This window comes from Gopherus evgoodei, chromosome 10 (genome assembly GCF_007399415.2).
Source record: "Gopherus evgoodei ecotype Sinaloan lineage chromosome 10, rGopEvg1_v1.p, whole genome shotgun sequence".
Lineage (NCBI taxonomy): Eukaryota > Metazoa > Chordata > Testudines > Testudinidae > Gopherus > Gopherus evgoodei.
In genome coordinates this window covers 86,270,994-86,288,602 of record NC_044331.1, presented here as the reverse complement: position 1 = coordinate 86,288,602, position 17,609 = coordinate 86,270,994, and the positions used below count along the sequence as shown (strand labels likewise).

Below are 17,609 nucleotides of genomic sequence, written 5' to 3'. Positions count from 1 at the left end.
TGTGTATCTGAAGATCCAAGCATTTAAGGCTAAAGATGAATACTCATTAAAAAATCCTTGCATAAATTTTTAAGATGCGCCGAGATGTGATTTTTATAATCTTCAGCAACACACGAATTAAATATTTTTAAAGCAAATTTTAAACTAAGATCCCATAGAGACTAGCATGTTCTGAGTAAATATTACAATAATGCGCAACTGTTTTTGTCAGTAAATTCAGAAACTGACCGTATATACCTGGGGGTTGGCAAATTCCTGTTAAATGTCTTCATTACCACTTGATTGGCTAACAGTTTCAGTGTTGTGCTAATAGGTCTGGCAACCTGGAAGGCTTTTTCACTTATAAGTACTAGATCCCCTCTGGAGGAAGACTTACCAAGCTGCAGCAGCTAGTTATGGTGGGAGCCTGCGGGAAGGGACAGAACAGGGATAGGAAGAGGCAGGATGGTGGACACTAGGGTGACCAGATGTCCCGAGTTTGAGGTCTTTTTCTTATACAGGCTCCTCTTACCCCCCATCCCCATCCCAATTTTTCACATTTGCTGTCTGGTCACCCTAGTGGACACTAACACCCAAGGGTGCCACAAATTTTCAGGTGCCCTAGTGTATGCTGCTTATGCCTAAGGACAGCCCTGACCACATTGCTCTTCAAGGTGTTTCAGGAGCTGTAGAATGTAACAATAGTCCATGCTATGTATTTGCTGGTGCTTGTTGCATGCCTGCCATTGTCTCAGTATTATACAAAGAGAAGCATGTCTTTCTTAGCAATTGACACTTTCCTTTAACACTGCCAAGGTTTATTTTTCAGTTAGCCTCAATATCCCCTCACATGATGGAATCATAGAACCTGGACATGGGAAAGATTTACTAGGAATCCTCTAGTTCATCTTTCTACTTGTATCAGAGGAGTAGCCATGTTAGTCTGTATCCACAAAAACAATGAGGGGTCCAGTGGCACCTTAAAAACTAACATTTATTTGGGCATAAGGTTTTGTGGGTAAAAAAACAAACAAACCACTTCTTCAGATGCATGGAGTGAAAATTACAGACACAGGCATAAATATATATTGGCACATGAAGAGAAGGGAGTTACCTTACAAGTGGAGAATCAAATGTTGAAGACCAATTTAGTCGGGTGGATGTGGTCCACTCCCAATAGTTGATGAGGAGGTGTCAATACCAAGAGAGGGAAAATTGTTTTTGTAGCGAGCCAGCCACTCCCAGTCACTATTCAAGCCCAAATTGATGGTGTTAAGTTTGCAAATGAATTGTAGCTCAGCAGTTTCTCTTTGGTGTCTGTTTTTGAATTTTTTTTTTGTTAAGGATGGTTACTTTTAGATCTGTTATTGAATGTCCAGGGAGATTGAAGTGTTCTCCTACTGGCTTTTGTACGTTACCATTCCTGATGTGATGTGTGTCCATTTATCCTTTTACGTAGAGTCTGTCCGGTTTGGCCACTGTACATGGCAGAGGGGCATTGCTGGCACATTATGGCATATATCACAGTAGTAGATGTGTAAGTGAATGAGCCTCTGACAGTGGGGCAGGTGTGGTTTGGTCCTATAATGGTGTTGCTAGACTATAGGGACAGAGAAGGCAATGGGATTTGTTACAGGGATTGGTTCCTGGGTTAGTGTTTCTGTGGTGTGGCATGTAGTCACTGGTGAGTATTTGCTTTAGGTTGGGATAGACTGTAGATCATTCATGATGCGCTGGAGAGGTTTTAGCTGGGGACTGTACTCTAAACTGGGAGGAGTGGTAGATACGCTGGAGGGCAGGGATAGGATACAGAGGGACCTAGACAAATTAGAGGATTTGGCCAAAAGAAATCTGATGAGGTTCAACAAGGACAAATGCAGAGTCCTGCACTTAAGATGGAAGACTCCCATGCACCGCTACAGTCTGGGGTCCAATTAGCTAAGCAGCAGTTCTGCAGAAACTGGGGATTACAGTGGATAAGAAGCTGGATATGAGTCAACAGTGTGCCCTTGTTGCCAAGCAGGCTAACAGCATTTTAGGCTGTATAAGTAGGAGCATGGCCAGCAGATCAAGGGACGTGATCATTCCCCTCTATTTGGCATTGGTGAGGTCTCATCTGGAGTACTGTGTCCAGTTTTGGGCACCACACTACAAGGAGGATATGGAAAAATTGGAAAGAGTCTAGCAGAGGGCAACAAAAATGATTAGGGGGCTGGAGCATATGATTTATGAGGAGAGACTCAGGGAACTGGGATTGTTTAGTCTGCAGAAGAGAAGAATGAGGGGGAATTTGATAGCTGCTTTCAACTACCTGAAAGGGGGTTCCAAAGAGGATGGATCTAGACTGTTCTCAGTGGTGGCAGATGACAAAACAAGGAGTAATGGTCTCAAGTTGCAGTGGGGGAGGTTTAGGTTGGATATTTGGAAGCACTTTTCAATAGGAGGGTGGTGAAGCACTGGAATGGGTTACTTAGGGAGGTGGTGGAATCTCCATCCTTAGAGGTTTTTAAGGTCAAACTTGACAAAGCCCTGGCTGGGATGAGTTAGTTGGGGATTGGTCCTGCTTTGAGCATGGGGTTGGACTAGATGACCTCCTGAGGTCCCTTACAACCCTGATATTTTATGATGGCCAGTGGTGTTCTGTTATTTTCCTTGTTGGGCTTGTCCTGTAGTAGGTGATTTCTGGGTACCCAACTCGCTTTGTCAATCCGTTTCCTCAATTCCTCAAGTGGGTACTGTAGTTTTAAGAATGCTTGATAGAGATCTTCTGGGGGTTTGTCTCTGTCTGAGGGATTGAAGAAAATGCGGTTGTATCTTAAGGCTTGGCTATAGACAATGGATTGTGTGATATGTCCTGGATGGAAGCTGGAGGCATGTAGGTAAGTATAGTGGTCAGTAGGTTTCCAGTATAAGGTGGTGTTTGTGCAATCATCACTTATATGCACTCTAGTGTCCAGGAAGTGGATCTCTTGTGTGGACCGGTGCTATTTTTTGAAATCTCACATCGGTGCCTTCTTTGTGTTGTCAAATCTGCTGTGAAAGTGTTCTTAAAAACGAACATATGCTGGGTCATCATCCGAGACTGCTACAACATTAAATATATGCAGAATGCGGGTAAAACAGAGCATATAAATACCTTGCAACACCGGCTACAAAAGTGCCATGTGAACGCCTGTCCTCACTTTCGGGTGACATTATAAACAAGCAGGCAGCAACATCTCCCATCAATGGAAACAAACTTTTTTGTCTTAGTGATTGTCAGAATAAGAAGTAGGTCTGAGTGAACTTGGAGACTCTAAATTTTTACACTGGTTTGTTTTTGAATGCAGTTATGTAACCAAAAAACTGCATTTGTAAGTTACACTTTCCTGATAAAGAGATTGCACTTCAGTACTTGTATGAGGTGAATTGAAAAATACAATTTCTTTTGTTTATAATTTTTACAGTGCATAGATTTGTAATAAAAATAATAAAGTGAGCACTGTGCACTTTGTATTCTGTGTTGTAATTGAAATCAATATTGAAAACATAGAAAAACATTCAAAAATATTTAATAAATTTCAATTGGTATTCTATTGTTATAAAAAAATAATCATGATTAATCGCACTTGAGTAATTAATTTTTGAGTTGAATTAATCAAGTGAATTAACTATGATTGGCAGCCCTAATAAAAATGCATAAAGCAAGTTAATATAATTAAAGAAGTAACTGAAGTATCTGTTTTTGACCCTGTAAATTTGTAACTTTTTTGAAATCTGTCCAAATAGTTTGGGAATACCTGCATGAAACAGCTACTAGACAGATTTAATTTGTATCAAACAAATCAAGCTCATTATGAAAATTTCTGGGGCCAAGTTGTTTTCGAGATAAAACATTCACAAACTGAGGCACCTCTAACAACTGCAGCATGAGGGATAAGACTCCATTCACCTAGTATGACTGAAGAGTCTCAATTTCCCTCTTGTTGAGTATGCACAGATCTGACACAACAGGCTCAGGAGAGACTTCACTTTGTTTGCTGATTTATGCTTTTATCAAAATGGTTTCAGCAGAACCGAGTTTAATTTTTAAAAGGCAAGAACGAAATGTAATTCAGAAACAGATTAAAAACCAAAACAAACCACTAGAAACAAATCCTTACACTGCCTGTGAAAGACATCAGCTTGACAGGCCTGGAGCTGCTCACAATTGTCTCATGGCATGCCCAGGAAGCAGCATCTTGTGCAAGTGGATAATCTCAATTGTCTGTTATGATGCAGGGGTGGGTTTTGTTTTGTTTTGAAATCAATGCAGAGAAACAGTAGTAAGCAATTCAAAGTTTCTAGCAAAGATGGAACCCAAGGCTGATCAGTTTAATTGAAGAGATGCTAAGCACCTTAGGACCCATGAATGTGAACTAAGGCCTTGCCTACACCATAGAGTTTTGTCGCCAAAATGCAGATTTTGGCAACGGAAGAGTGGAGATGTACACACTGCAATTCCACCTTTTGGTAAAAAAACACTGCCGTTTCGGCGACAAAATAAAGCCACCTTGACAAGAGACATAGGGCTTTTTGCACAAATGTTTTGTCAGCAAAGTGCCAATGCAGACACCGCACTTGATTGAATCGCTTTAATTGGCCTCCAGAAGGTGTCCCACAATGCCCATCCTGACTGCTCAGGTCAGCAGTTCCAACTCATAGACTCATAGGTCAGAAGGGACCAATATGATCATCTAGTCTGACCTCCTGCACAAGGCAGGCCACAGAACCCTACCCATCCACTTTTATAACAACCCCTAACCCAGGACTGAGTTATTGAAATCCTCAAAACTGGTTTGAAGACCTCAAACTGCAGAGAATCCACCAGCAAGCGACCCATGCCCCATGCTGCAGAGGAAGGCAAAAAACCTCCAGGGCCCCTGCCAATCCGCCCTGGAGGAAAATTCCCTCCCGACCCCAAATATGGCCATCAGCTAAACCCTGAGCATGTGGGCAAGACTCACCCACCAGCACCCAAGAAGGAATTCGCTGCAGTAACTCAGTTCCCATCCCATCCAACATCTCCCCGCAAACCACTTATCTGGTGATAATCCAAGATCAATTGCTCAAATGACCTCCATGTATCTTTTTTAACATATTTTTCTTTGACATCTTAGGAATCTTCATCTTAAACTCCACTGTCCTGCAGTCAGGTAAGCAACAGTCTGCTCCTTCCTCTTTAAAGTCCTGGCAATTTTTGAAATTCTACTTCCTATTTGCTCAGCCTTGAGAGCTCACATCACATCTTTCCAAGTGACAATGGCAGCTCCATGTGACAAATGCTCTCCCGCTTGGAACAATGTGGATCTGCTCAGTATTTGGAGAGAGGAGGCTATGCAGTCCCAGCTGCGCTTCTGCCAGAAGAATTTCAGTACCTACAGACAGATTTCTCAAAACCTGTGCAAAAAGCGCTATGACTGGGACATGTTGCAGTGCAGAGTAAAACTCAAGGTGCTGAGGCATGCGTACCAGAAGACAAGGGAGGCTAACCATTGCTCCGGTGCTGCACCACAGACCTGCCATTTTTATATGGAGTTGGATGCTACTCGTGGTGACCCAACTTCCACTGCCAAGAGCTCCATGGATTCTTCAGCAGGGCTGGAGCTGGCAGAAAATGGACCTAACCCAGAGGATGAAGTTATCAATCAAGAAGTGGAGTTAGACAACCACGTGGAGCCCACAGCAGGGTTGCCGTGTGGTGTGTCCAGTCAGGAGCTGTTCTCCACTCCAGAGGTGTCTAGCCAGTCTCAGCAGTCACATTCCAACAAGCAAGAAGCAGAAGAGGAGATCGCTGGTAAGTGGTTTTGGTTTGTGAAGTGCAGAGATGGGTTGAGGACATAGAAATGTACAAAGTGGACAGTGTTTCTGTGTGCTGGACATTTTCCTGTGCAGCTAAGCAGTATGGTGGAACAGGGGCTTGATGCACATGAAGATTTCACAGGAATCCTCCAGAGAGATCTCTAGGAAACTTTTCTGGAGGTGCTTGGCAATCCTCTGCCAAAGCTTCCTTGGCAGATCTGTTTTGTTCTTTCCCCCATTGAAGAAAACTTTCCCATGCCATTCTGCAATCACTTGTGCAGGGACCAAAGCAGCACACAGGCGAGCAACATAGGAACTAGGGCGGAAGCTGCAAGTATATAGTAGATGCACCCTTGCTCCTCTGCTTACTCTCAGGAGTGATATATCTGGTACAATGACCCCTCTGTGGAAAAGAGTGTGAAATTTAAAATATTGTCCCCAGTTGACTGCACCACAACCCTTTCAAATTGCTTTTCTCTCCATGTAAAATACCCTCTGCCCTGGGTAAACTCAGCATGCTTGGGGTGTTCGCTGGCATGTGTGCTAGTTAAGGGTCAGTGAGAAAGTGATTGGTGTGTTACTAGAGATGTATTTTACTGTACTGTTTCAATGCTGTATGTGTACTTAATCATGCTTCTCTGTATTGTTCCTTGTGCTTCTGCAAATGCAACCTTCAGAGGCATTCCCTACACACTGGTGGAGCACCTCTGCTGGATAAGAAAGCACCCATGAAGGAGCAAGGAGGACATGTTCCAGGAGCTGCAATATTCAGATGCAGAAAAGAGGGAATGCAGGCAGTGGAGGGCAATCAAAAGGCAGGACAGAAAAGAAAATGAAGCCTTTATTAGGGACCCAACTAAGAGGATGAATAAAATTATGGAGCAGCAAACAAATGCTGAAGTCCCTCATAATGCTCCAGACTGAACACATTGTGCATGCCTGCCTTCCCTTTCTGAACTCATTCTATGCCTTCCCCAAACTCCACCTTGTGCATCCTTTCTGGGACTTCTTGCTTTCCCATTCACTCCACTCCCACAGATACCTTTCCAAATGATAGCTGGACTTACACACAGCTGTAAAAGTCAGCCCCTCCACTGCTACCTCCTCTCCGTGTGTGTGTGTGTGTGTGTAAGTGCAATAAAAGCTAAGTTTTTTTGAATGATAAGCAATCTTTGTTAGCAGATGGCAGCAATAAACAACCAGTTTAATCATTTGCTTACATGGAATCCAAGGCCACAAAAATCACAAGTGCTTCCTTACAAAACTCAATTTCATTGAGTTGGGAATTGGCTGATGTGATTGCTGAGCCATTGGCCATTAACTCTGAAAACTCGTGGCAACTGGGGGAGGTCCCAAATGAAGGCAAATATAGTGCCCATCTTTAAAAAAGGGAAGAAGGAGAATCTGAGAAACTACAGCCCTGTCAGCCTCACCTCAGTACCTGGGAAAAATCATGCAGCAGGGCTTTAAGGAAACCATTTTGAAGCACTTGGAGGAGAGGAAGATGATCAGGAATAGTCAACATGGATTCACCAAGGGCAAGTTATGCCTGACCAACCTGATTGCCTTCTATGATGAGATAACTGGCTCTGTGGATTTGGGGAAAGCGGTGAACAGGATATTTGTTGACTTTAGCAAAGCTTTTGATACAGTCTCCCACAGTATTCTTGCCAGCAAGTTAAAAAAGTATGCATTGGATGAACGGACTATAAGGTGGATAGAAAGCTGGCTAGATTGTTGGGCTCAACGGGTAGTGATCAATGGCTCGATGTCTAGTTGACAGCCAGTATCAAGCGGAGTGCCCCAGCGGTCAGTTCTGGGGCTGGTTTTGTTTGACATCTTTATTAATGATCTGGATGATGGGATAGATAGCACCCTCAGTAAGTTCACAGATGACACTAAGCTGAGGGGAGAGGTAGATATGCTGGAGGGTAAGGATAGGGTCCAGAGGGACCTAGACAAATTGGAGGATTGGGCCAAAAGAAATCTGATGAGGTTCAACAAAGACAAGTGCAAAGTCCTGCACTTAAGACGGACGAATCCCAAGCACCGCTACAGTCTGGGGTCCGATTAGCTAAGCAGCACTTCTACAGAAAAGGACCTGGGGAATACAGTGGACGAGAAACTGGATACGAGTCAGCAGTGTGCCCTTGTTGCCAAGAAGGCTAACGGCACAGTTGGCTGCATTAATAGGAGCATGGCCAGCAAAGCGAGGGAAGTGATTATTCCCCTCTATTTGGCATTGTGAGGTCTCATCTGGAGTAGTGCATCCAGTTTTGGGCCCCCCCTACAGAAAAGATGTGGACAAATTGGAGAGAGTCCAGCAGAGGGCAACAAAAATGATTATTGAGCTGAGGCACGACTTATGGGAGAGGCTGAGGGAACTGAGACTGTTTAGTCTGCAGAAGAGAAAAGAGTGAGGGGGGATTTGATAGCTGCTTTCAACTACCTGAAGGGGGGTTCCAAAGAGGATGGAGCTCGGCTGTTCTCAGTGGTGGTAGATGACAGAACAAGGAGTAATGGTCTCAAGTTGCAGTGGGGGAGGTCTAGGTTGGATATTAGGAAACACTATCTCACTAGGAGGGTGGTGAAACACTGTTAATGGGTTACTTTGGGAGGTGATGGAATCTCCATCCTTAGAGGTTTTTAAGGCCCAGCTTGACAAAGCCCTGGCTGGGATGATTAAGTTGGTGTTGGTCTTGCTTTGAGCAGTGGGTTGAACTAGATGAGCTCCTGAGGTCCCTTCCAACCCTAATCTAGGATTCTAAGCATTGCAGTCCCAAGCATAACATACGTTACTGGTTCTCCTCTTCAAAAAGTGTTTCTACAAAGCCTCTCTGATTCAAACCTCCTCCCCTTTGTGCCCCGCTAATAGCCCTGGTATCTGGCTGTTCAAAAGCCACAGCCAGGCATTCTGCACCTCAGGAGCACAGCCCTTATCTTCACAAATATTATGCAATGTACAACATGCAGCTATGACCATGGGAATATTATCCTCACCAGTGTGCCTTTAATCTGCTAAAACGCACATTTCACGGTCATCCTGTGCCAATTCAGCCTATTGTTGAACCACTCCTTACTGCTATTCAGGTTTCCCATGTAAGGCTTCATGAGCTATGGCATTAAGGATACGCCAGGTCTCCCAGGATCACAATGGGGATTTCAACATTCCCTACTGTAATCTTCTGGTCTGGGAAGAAAGCCCTCGCTTGCCACTTTCTATTCAAGCTAGTGTTCCTGAAGATACATGTGTCATGCACCTTTCTGGACCACACCGTGTTGATGTCAGTGAAATGCCCATGGTGATCCACAAGCGCCTGCAACACTATGGAGAAGTACCCCTTCCTAGTGATGTACTCAGTCGCAAGATGGTCTGGTGCCAAAATTGAAATTTGTGCCATAAATATCTCCTCCACAGTTAGGGAAACTCATTTCTGCAAAGCCATCCACTATTTCACACACATTGCCAAGAGAGTCACAGTCCTTTGTAGCAGGATGCAATTAATGGGACTGTTAACGCAAGTGTGTGGGGCCAACAGTTGACTTCCTGACTCCAAACTTATTTGCGACCACCTGGTAGCAGGCTGGAGTCACCAGCTTCCACACTGTGATCGCCATGCCCTTTTCCACCGAGAGGGCAGCTCTCATTTGGGTGCCCTAGCCCTGCAGGTAAGGACGAGCTCACCTCACAATTCCAGGAAGGTGGCTTTCCTCATCCAAAAGTGCTGCAGCCACTGCTCATCATCCCAGACCTGCATAACAATGCAATCCCACCACTCAGTTCTAGTTCGCTGAGCTCAGAAGCGATGGTCCACCATGTGCAGCTGTTCCATGAATGCCAAAAGTAATTTAATGTTGCTCTTATCCATGTCAGACAACTCAGAGATTCACAATTGCCTGATGTGCTAAGAACTTCATTATTAACTACACTGCCATTTGCAATGTGCTACTGAGAGCTAGCAGAGCACTGAAGAGCAGTGCGGGATCCATTCTTTCAGGCAGAGATGGCAGGCTGAGCAGAAAACAAGGGATGTTGAAAAATGCCATGAGGTGAAGATGAAAGCACATGAAATGGTAGGATGCAAAGCAGTGCATCATAGGACATTGAGCCTGGACCCATGATGCGCTGTGATCTACTCCACCTTCCCACAAGACCTAGTGGCAGAAGGTGGAGAGCTGAACCGTGGGATAGCTTCCCATAGCGCATTGCTCTCACTGTCGATGCTACTGCCCCTAGTGTGGATGTTCTCTTCTGACAGAGAAAGACAGCGTGAACATGCAGTAATGACTCTCTTTTGGCACTTTTTGATAGCCAACAAAACTTGACGCTGTTTTTTTTGCACCAAGACATGGCCTAAGGTGGTGGTGACTAAGCTGTGATATTGGCAGTGCATCTGCCTTCTCGATGGAAGTTTTGAAAGAATATGCTTCTTTGAAATCATCAGTTTACCTAGTCCTGCCATAAAGGAGAAAACGTTACCCAGAACGAAGAGGTGGAAGCACCCACTTTTTGCAGGAGGGACCAATGTTACTAATACAGTAGCAGCAGCAGCAGCATTTCATTCGAAAGGAGTACAGAATTTTAAGCTGCGACCCAGAAGAGTGCTCCAGGGTGCTGTTCTGATGGAGATTACAGCTTTCAGAGAACAGTTAAAAACTTAGGTCTTCACAACTTAAGAGAGCCAAAGTGGTGGAATAAACCCTCTGTCATAGTTAAATTCCAGCTTGCTGAATTGCAATTCATTCTACATACTATTATTTTCAGTTTCAATTGAATGATAATTTTCTTTTCTAAATTGCTGCATAGTGAGTGTTAGACAGTTGTTGCCTAAGTTCAGGCATAGCTGAAACAATCTCTGTTTGCAAGTGTTTTGGTGTTCTATTGTACACATATACTTGATACACTACAATTCTGGGTTCATACCTACATAATAGAACTCCATTCAGTTTTATGAAAGGATTGCTGTCATCTCACAAGAAAGGTTCATTTATTACAACTGGAGACAAATTATACAGGTAAGGGATATTGAAATCCTTATACAGAGCTAAAAACAAGCATTATTAATTTGAACTAAGATAAGCAGTCAGACTAGTTCTTGCATCTAGAACTTCTGTTTCATGTCCGACAACCATTAGTTTTATTTTAAAAACGATAGCAAGGCAAACCTATCATTTTGATCCAATAACTTTTACAGGTAAAAAACAGAATATATGTAACTTGCTCCTGTAGAAAGCTCTTACTACAATTCACTATTCTTCTGTGCAGCAGTTACAGGAAACCTAATTTGTGGAGACATACAAATACCATATTTGCAAACATTAGAAATAACTAGAATTGCATTTAACTGGCCCTTGCATGGCACACAATAAAGCTATACAAAGACCATTTCTGCTAAAATATTTAAGATTTATTTACCATAATGACAGTTGGGATATATATACTTACCATAAAAGTGTCTATTTAATATCTGTGAAATTTCAGATTTGCTGAACTTGTCACGATTCTTTTTGCACCAACTGCTTGTAATGGCTGAGGCAGAAGGTATGAAAACTGACACTCTCCCAAACGGAAAAAGCAGCAAAGAATCCTGTGGCACCTTATAGACTAACAGACGTTTTGGATCATGAGCTTTCGTGGGTGAATACCCACTTCATCAGATGCATGTCACCCACGAAAGCTCATGCTCCAAAACGTCTGTTAGTCTATAAGGTGCCACAGGATTCTTTGCTGCTTTTACAGATCCAGACTAACACGGCTACCCCTCTGATACTTGGTCCCAATTGGAAGGGAGTCTTAATCCATCTCCTGGGAAACATGGCTAACATGGCTGTATGTCACTCCTTTTCATCATATATCTACCCAACAAGAAGGATGCAAGAGTAAGGTACTGCATGTACAGGAGAAAATTCAACAGTATGTTATAGAACACCATTAGTCAATGGCATCCCCTCAGTCACCTATTTTCCCCAATAATTCCTTTCTACAGACTTCTCATAGGAAGAATGGTTTTTCATTTAAATTTAAACACTATCAAATTCAGTGATCTTGTATGTATTATCTTGAATGTATTACAAGAGTCATGTATTAATTAAGGTTAAATATCAAGGTACAATAATTCTACCATTGGCCTTAAACTGCTACCAGTGCACACAAAAATTAGCATATTGACATCTAAAAGATGCATCCATTTTCATATGGATGTTTAATCACTACTCAACAAAATGCTAGATTTAGAGTAGTAACTGCAAAAAAGGCTTTCTGGGGAGCATCCTATAGGTATAAAATCCAGCTGAATTGTGTATCTGATTTCCTTTGTATTATAAAACCCTAACCCCCACAACTGAGGAACATGCTAACTATAGAATCATCCTGCTAAACAAGGCATTCTTGCCTCAGACATGATCACATAGTTTCTCATAAATTCAATAAGAGATTTCAAGTATCACTTAATTCAACCAACATTTGAGAGATTCAAAGTTAAATATTTTCCTAACATACATTTATTTTATTTCCTTAGTAAAGCAGCATGTGATGTGGAGGTTATTGTACACCTGGAGCATAAGTTTTTGGAAACACAAGAAACAGGTTAGTCACAGCTTTTTTTTTTTTTTTTAATTATTCATTTATTAAACTCCCAGGCTGTGTTTACATTTAAGTTACCAGGAAAGGAAAAGAAAAAAGTGTAGGTATTCCATTTTATATCCTAGGGAAAGGAACACTGTCAGGAAAACTCCTAATCTGTCTCATTAGTGACAACATTTAACCAACATATATTAAGTGAACTGGTGGTTTATTGTTTGCATTTCTTTCAGCAAGGACAGTGAAATTAGACTTTTATTTTTTGGCTTTATGCTTCTCATGCAGCAGGAGAATGCTGTTATGAGTTTCCAGCACTGAAAAAAGCAATAAAAACAAGCAAGGTTCTCCCCACCATGTTTTGCCATGAAAACATTTCCATTCATTTTAGATTTTGTAGAGTAAAAAACCTCAAAGTCCTGCAGTAAAATTAGAGAAGATATGAATAATGATCTCTGATATCATATCATCCCCTAGCAGGGACTTCCTCTCAATCAGCTCCCTCTCCCTTTTTGTGGTAAACTATCACTGAGTGAAATCCTGACCCCATTAAAGTTAATGGCAGTTTTGTCATTGACTCAAGTGGGTCAGGATTTCACACTGATTTTGAAAACTAGATGAGGAAATTCATTTTGTTGGAGGGAGTTTCTTTCTATCTGGAGGGGAGTTTCTTTCTAACTTGACATTTTCTCTTTTGTCCATTGGTTCAAAGGCTGCTTTCCCAATTAGCTATCTTTAAAAAATATGGCAAGATCTGAGGAAAGCACAGTAGCAGTGTGTGGGATCAAATGAGAGAAAAAGTGACGCAGTTAGTCTCACAGATTTGTGGGAAATATTTCCACACTTGGACGGCAACCACCATAATCAGATACAGCACTCAGCCTTACTTACTATACTTCTGTAAAAATGTAATAAAAATGGAATCACAGGACAATTGATTATTGCTACAACAGACAAGTTAGATTTCAAAGCAAGTTTATCTATAGCACTAATTTTATACCACAGACAGGTTGAAGCTTTCAGCATTTCATCACCAGTGATGGTCTTCTTTTTTTTTTTTAATCTAGAGAAATGCTGTTACATTTCAGAGTTGTGGCGGGGGAGGGAAAGGGGGAGAAGGGTCTTGCATATTTGAATTCCTCCCTTCATACGAGTTAACTGTGGCCTTCTGCATTTTACAGACAAGAACTTTGCCCTTTCCCTAAACCTTACATATACACTGGCTTTCATAAGGCACTAATTTTTTTTTTTAAAGCAAAGTAATTTTAAATATTTAACTCCTATTTAGGTAACATTTCTTACATTGTTTACAGTTCACCCTTCTTTGGTGTGTGGATGTCAGGCATCCTAGTATATGCCTGGGGTTCAAAAAGTTTTGATTTGTGAACCACTCACTCTAAACTGTTCCCCTAAAATATCAGATCCCTAAAGATGAAAATAATTGATTATGTTGTTTCTTGGCACTCGCCTATTGATAAATTTGTAGTCTAGTCACAATATTGTCCACTCAGCACCACTATAAACATCAGCTTTGGTAATGGCCAATGTGCTAGTCAGAGCTGATTTTCCTTAAAAAAAATCTGAGAAATTGATTTAGATTAACCAAGTCTGAGTGACTATCATTCAGGAGTAAAGAGTTAGAGAAGGGTCACTTCTACAATGGGGGGTGCTGCAGAGGAGGCTAACAATGAAAAGGCATACAATATTAGAAGACTTTATTAAAAAAAAGGGTCATTGAATTTTACTTTCTGAAACTATACTTAACTGGAAGACTTTTCTCCTTTTAATCATTTCAATGAAGATAATGAAACAAAAACCTTTATATAAACAGTTTATTTACTCTAAACAGCAACACAGACAAAACGCCATATAAACACAAAAGGAAGTGATGCAGAATCAAGATGCTGGCTGACTTTGGATCTCTGAGGCTCTTAAGCAATAACAACCTAGTTTCTGAAAGATAGAAAAACAAATTAAGGGGAGGGAAGGGGGTGGAGGGTATGATTTTTTCATACAGCCAGCTAGAGTCTAAATATAGTTCTAAACATTTTAAAGCATGCCTGCATCAGATAGCAAAGTAACTAGAGATACTAGTGAATTTATAGAAGTATAAAAGTTTATAATTTTACAGCAGTTGAAATACTGACATCAATATTAAAATAAAAGCAAGTTTTACATAACAATCAAAAATACAAAAGACTGAAGGAAGAGACCCTGTATGAAAAAACTGGGGGCAATTCAGCAAATTCAGAACTGTATACAAGTGGCGAATATGGAAAATGGCACACATACGACCCCCTCCCCTAAGTGAATATTAATTGTACATAGCAACATTAGATTTTGCAAAAATTTTGTAAACAAGTTCTTGCCAAACCAATCCCTTCCTTTTTAAGATGCTGTATGACAGGTGCTTATGATGGCGCAAACTTCTTGGCTTGTGCTCGAACCCTCTTTTCATATTCCACTCTGTTTTGGCTGGATATAAAAAAAATAAAGGTCATTAGACGTTTCAGATGTCAACTGTGTCAAGCTGCACCATGAATACTATTTAAGTAGTTCTCATCCATATGAGACCCTCAAATTATTCCTTAAGGCAAGAGAGATTAGGCAGAGGTGAAGTATCTTACGTACTCATGACAGTAGGAAAACCCATGACTGAATTGACCGAAGGATAAACTGAAAATCTTGGCTATACCAATAGCTCACTGTCCAAACACTGCTCATTTAATTAATGAGAGGGTCATTTGCACTGTAGGACCCATTTTGTTTGGAAAGAAGTGACTAGTCAAAACAGGTTGGTAGCCTAGGTACGGCAGAGCTCACTAACATCTGTTCAGTAGGGTTTGCTGCAGGAAATAGGAAGAAGATTGTATTTTAGAAGTAAAAGCATTTTGGGGAAGGAGACAAGATATTTACAGAGTTACTCTGTTAGATTCACCACAGAATAGATGTCTCTGAAAATACCATGACATTTCTATTATTTCATTAAGTGCTCTTCATATACTAAAGTATTTAGACAGAAGGTGGGTGAGGTAGTATGTTACCTCACCCACCCGTGTCTCTAATATCCTGGGACCAACACGGTTACTACTACACTACACTGCATACTAAAGTAATGTAATTTCTTCTAAAGTTTCTCTTACACACGTTATATCATCACAGAACACAATCTCACTGAAGACTTGGTAAATGACAGGGTTTCTCCTCAGGGTCTCACATCCCTTTCTTCCCATCCTAAAAGTCAGGCAAGAGAAGATGCTGGGCTTAGAAGGCTGTGTATAGATGTGCAGTTTAATTTACTTTCCTATATCTAAAAGGAGGAAAAAGACAAGATAATTCTAGGAACTGGTACTGGTAGTTTACAACATGGTTACTACTTCAGAACAGGCCAGCAGTAAAACACAGTACAGCAGAAATCTAAACAAAGCATTGGCAAGTGCAGGAAATTTATTTTTGAACATTTAACAGTTCATATAAAAAGGATACCTGTTCACAAAGCACCATGTCTTCCCATGCATTTGGGTACCAGATCAAGTTGCAACCACACGTAATCTTTTGCTCTGCTGACAGTTTCTCTCACCACCAATTATGCATTAAGAATAGCCTACAGACCCAGGAAGTCAGTGTCTGGTGCACCAGACACATCACAAGTCTATTTGGATGATTTTTTTTTTGGCTGGGGTCTAGTTTGTAAATATAGACTCTTAGCTATTTTTATAGATTCCTACTACATAAAATAATTCCTCCAGATGTAGAAGTTAGCTCACAAGTCTTTCACTTTGGAGTGGTCTTGATTTTAAACCTAAATTAAGATAAAACTTTGTTTCTGCATGTGCATGAGATAGATCACACAATTCAGCATTATTGGCAGTCCCTGCTCTGGGGAGGGCTAGTGCTGAAATAGGCATGGGTGTGTACAGTTGAAGCACCTTAGCTTAGCTGCAAGAGAAGCTGGCACACCACCAGCTGCAGGCCTGCTATAAACCAGTTCTGTGTAAGAATCCTTCCTTATGAACATGAAATTTGCCTACAATTAAAGATTGAGTCATTTTCCTAAGAACTAGAGCATACACAGAGGGCTCTAACTCTTTAGTGTTTCCAATGTACTCATAACTTGATGCCTAGTTACGAGTGATCAGGCATAAAACACCAGCTAACAATGTGTTCTCTTGCTGTCTTATTCCAAAGGCTCCAAACAAAGGAACTTAGTCTATTAACTAACTGTTTGGCTTTCCTTCTGTGGTGGCACATTTGTAATTTGTCTTAATGTTTTAAAGGGATAAACTTGAAGTCCATAGGACTGGAAGGACATTTGGGATCATGTCCAGTCCTTTACTATCACAGGAAACCATGTTGTATAATCCCATTCATAAGTTTATCAGGCTGCATGTTAAATCCAGTTGTTTCTTGACCTCACTACTTCTGTTAGGGGGCTGTTATAGAACCTCACTCCTCTGATGATTAGAAACCTCCTAATTTCCAGGCTAAATTTACTCATGGCCAGTTTATATCCATTTGTTCTTGTACCAACACTGTCCTTTTGCTTCAACAGCTCTTCTCTCTTCCTGGTGTTTACCCCCCTATGTATTTATAGAGATCAATCAAATCCTCTCTCAGCCTTCATTTTGCTAGGCTGAACAAGCCAACCTCTTTTACTCTATTATTATAAGACAGACTCTCCACTTCCCTGACCATCAGCCCTTTTCAGCACCTGTTCTGGTTTGAATTAATCTTTCTTGATCAGGTGATCAGAATTGTACAGAGTATTCCAGAAGAAGTTTTGCTAATACCTTGTACAATAGCATTAATACTTCCCTATAAGTTCCTAGGGTGTCTTTCACGTCATACTGGTGACTCTCAGTCACCCTGTGATCAACTAATACATCCAAAGTCTTTCCTTTTATTGTTTACATTATGCCTCTTCTCCTACGATGTAGCCTAGTGAGCAATTTGTCAGTAGAAGTATTTTAACATGGAATTGAGAGTCCCTCCTCCAACCAGACAGATAGAAATTCTGTTATAGCTAGTCAGAAGTAACTGTGTTTTAGTCCTGCTTGAGTTCAGCTTTTTGTGTGTGAAAGTGTGTGAGAGAGAGAGAGTGTGAGTGTGTGAGAGAGATCAATATAGGTAATGAGAGTGTTCAAGCAGATGATCTTAAAAATCATCTCCCCAGCTTTAGATTTTCATTTAAAAACCACAAAAACATCTCTTACCCCCTCATCCCTCCCAGTCA

The 17,609-nt window shown here is 41.3% G+C and overlaps 2 protein-coding genes across 2 annotated transcripts in view; one reads left to right on the top strand and one right to left on the bottom strand.

Moving 5' to 3' along the window:
- The first annotated feature begins 5,183 nt into the window (after positions 1–5,183).
- Positions 5,184–6,914, top strand: LOC115659025 (zinc finger and SCAN domain-containing protein 20-like). Its single transcript, XM_030578729.1, has 2 exons — positions 5,184–5,794; positions 6,477–6,914. The coding sequence occupies exons 1-2, from the start codon at positions 5,260–5,262 to the stop codon at positions 6,515–6,517; spliced, it is 576 nt and encodes a 191-aa protein (XP_030434589.1). The 5' UTR covers positions 5,184–5,259; the 3' UTR covers positions 6,518–6,914.
- Positions 6,915–14,193: 7,279 nt separating this feature from the next.
- The window catches only part of UBE2I (ubiquitin conjugating enzyme E2 I), a 39,665-nt gene continuing 36,249 nt past the window's right edge, over positions 14,194–17,609 (bottom strand). Inside the window, exon 7 of the mRNA XM_030577091.1 lies at positions 14,194–14,851. Within this exon, the coding sequence (XP_030432951.1) occupies positions 14,788–14,851 (64 nt within the window). The 3' untranslated portion in view covers positions 14,194–14,787. The remainder of the gene's footprint in view (positions 14,852–17,609) is intronic.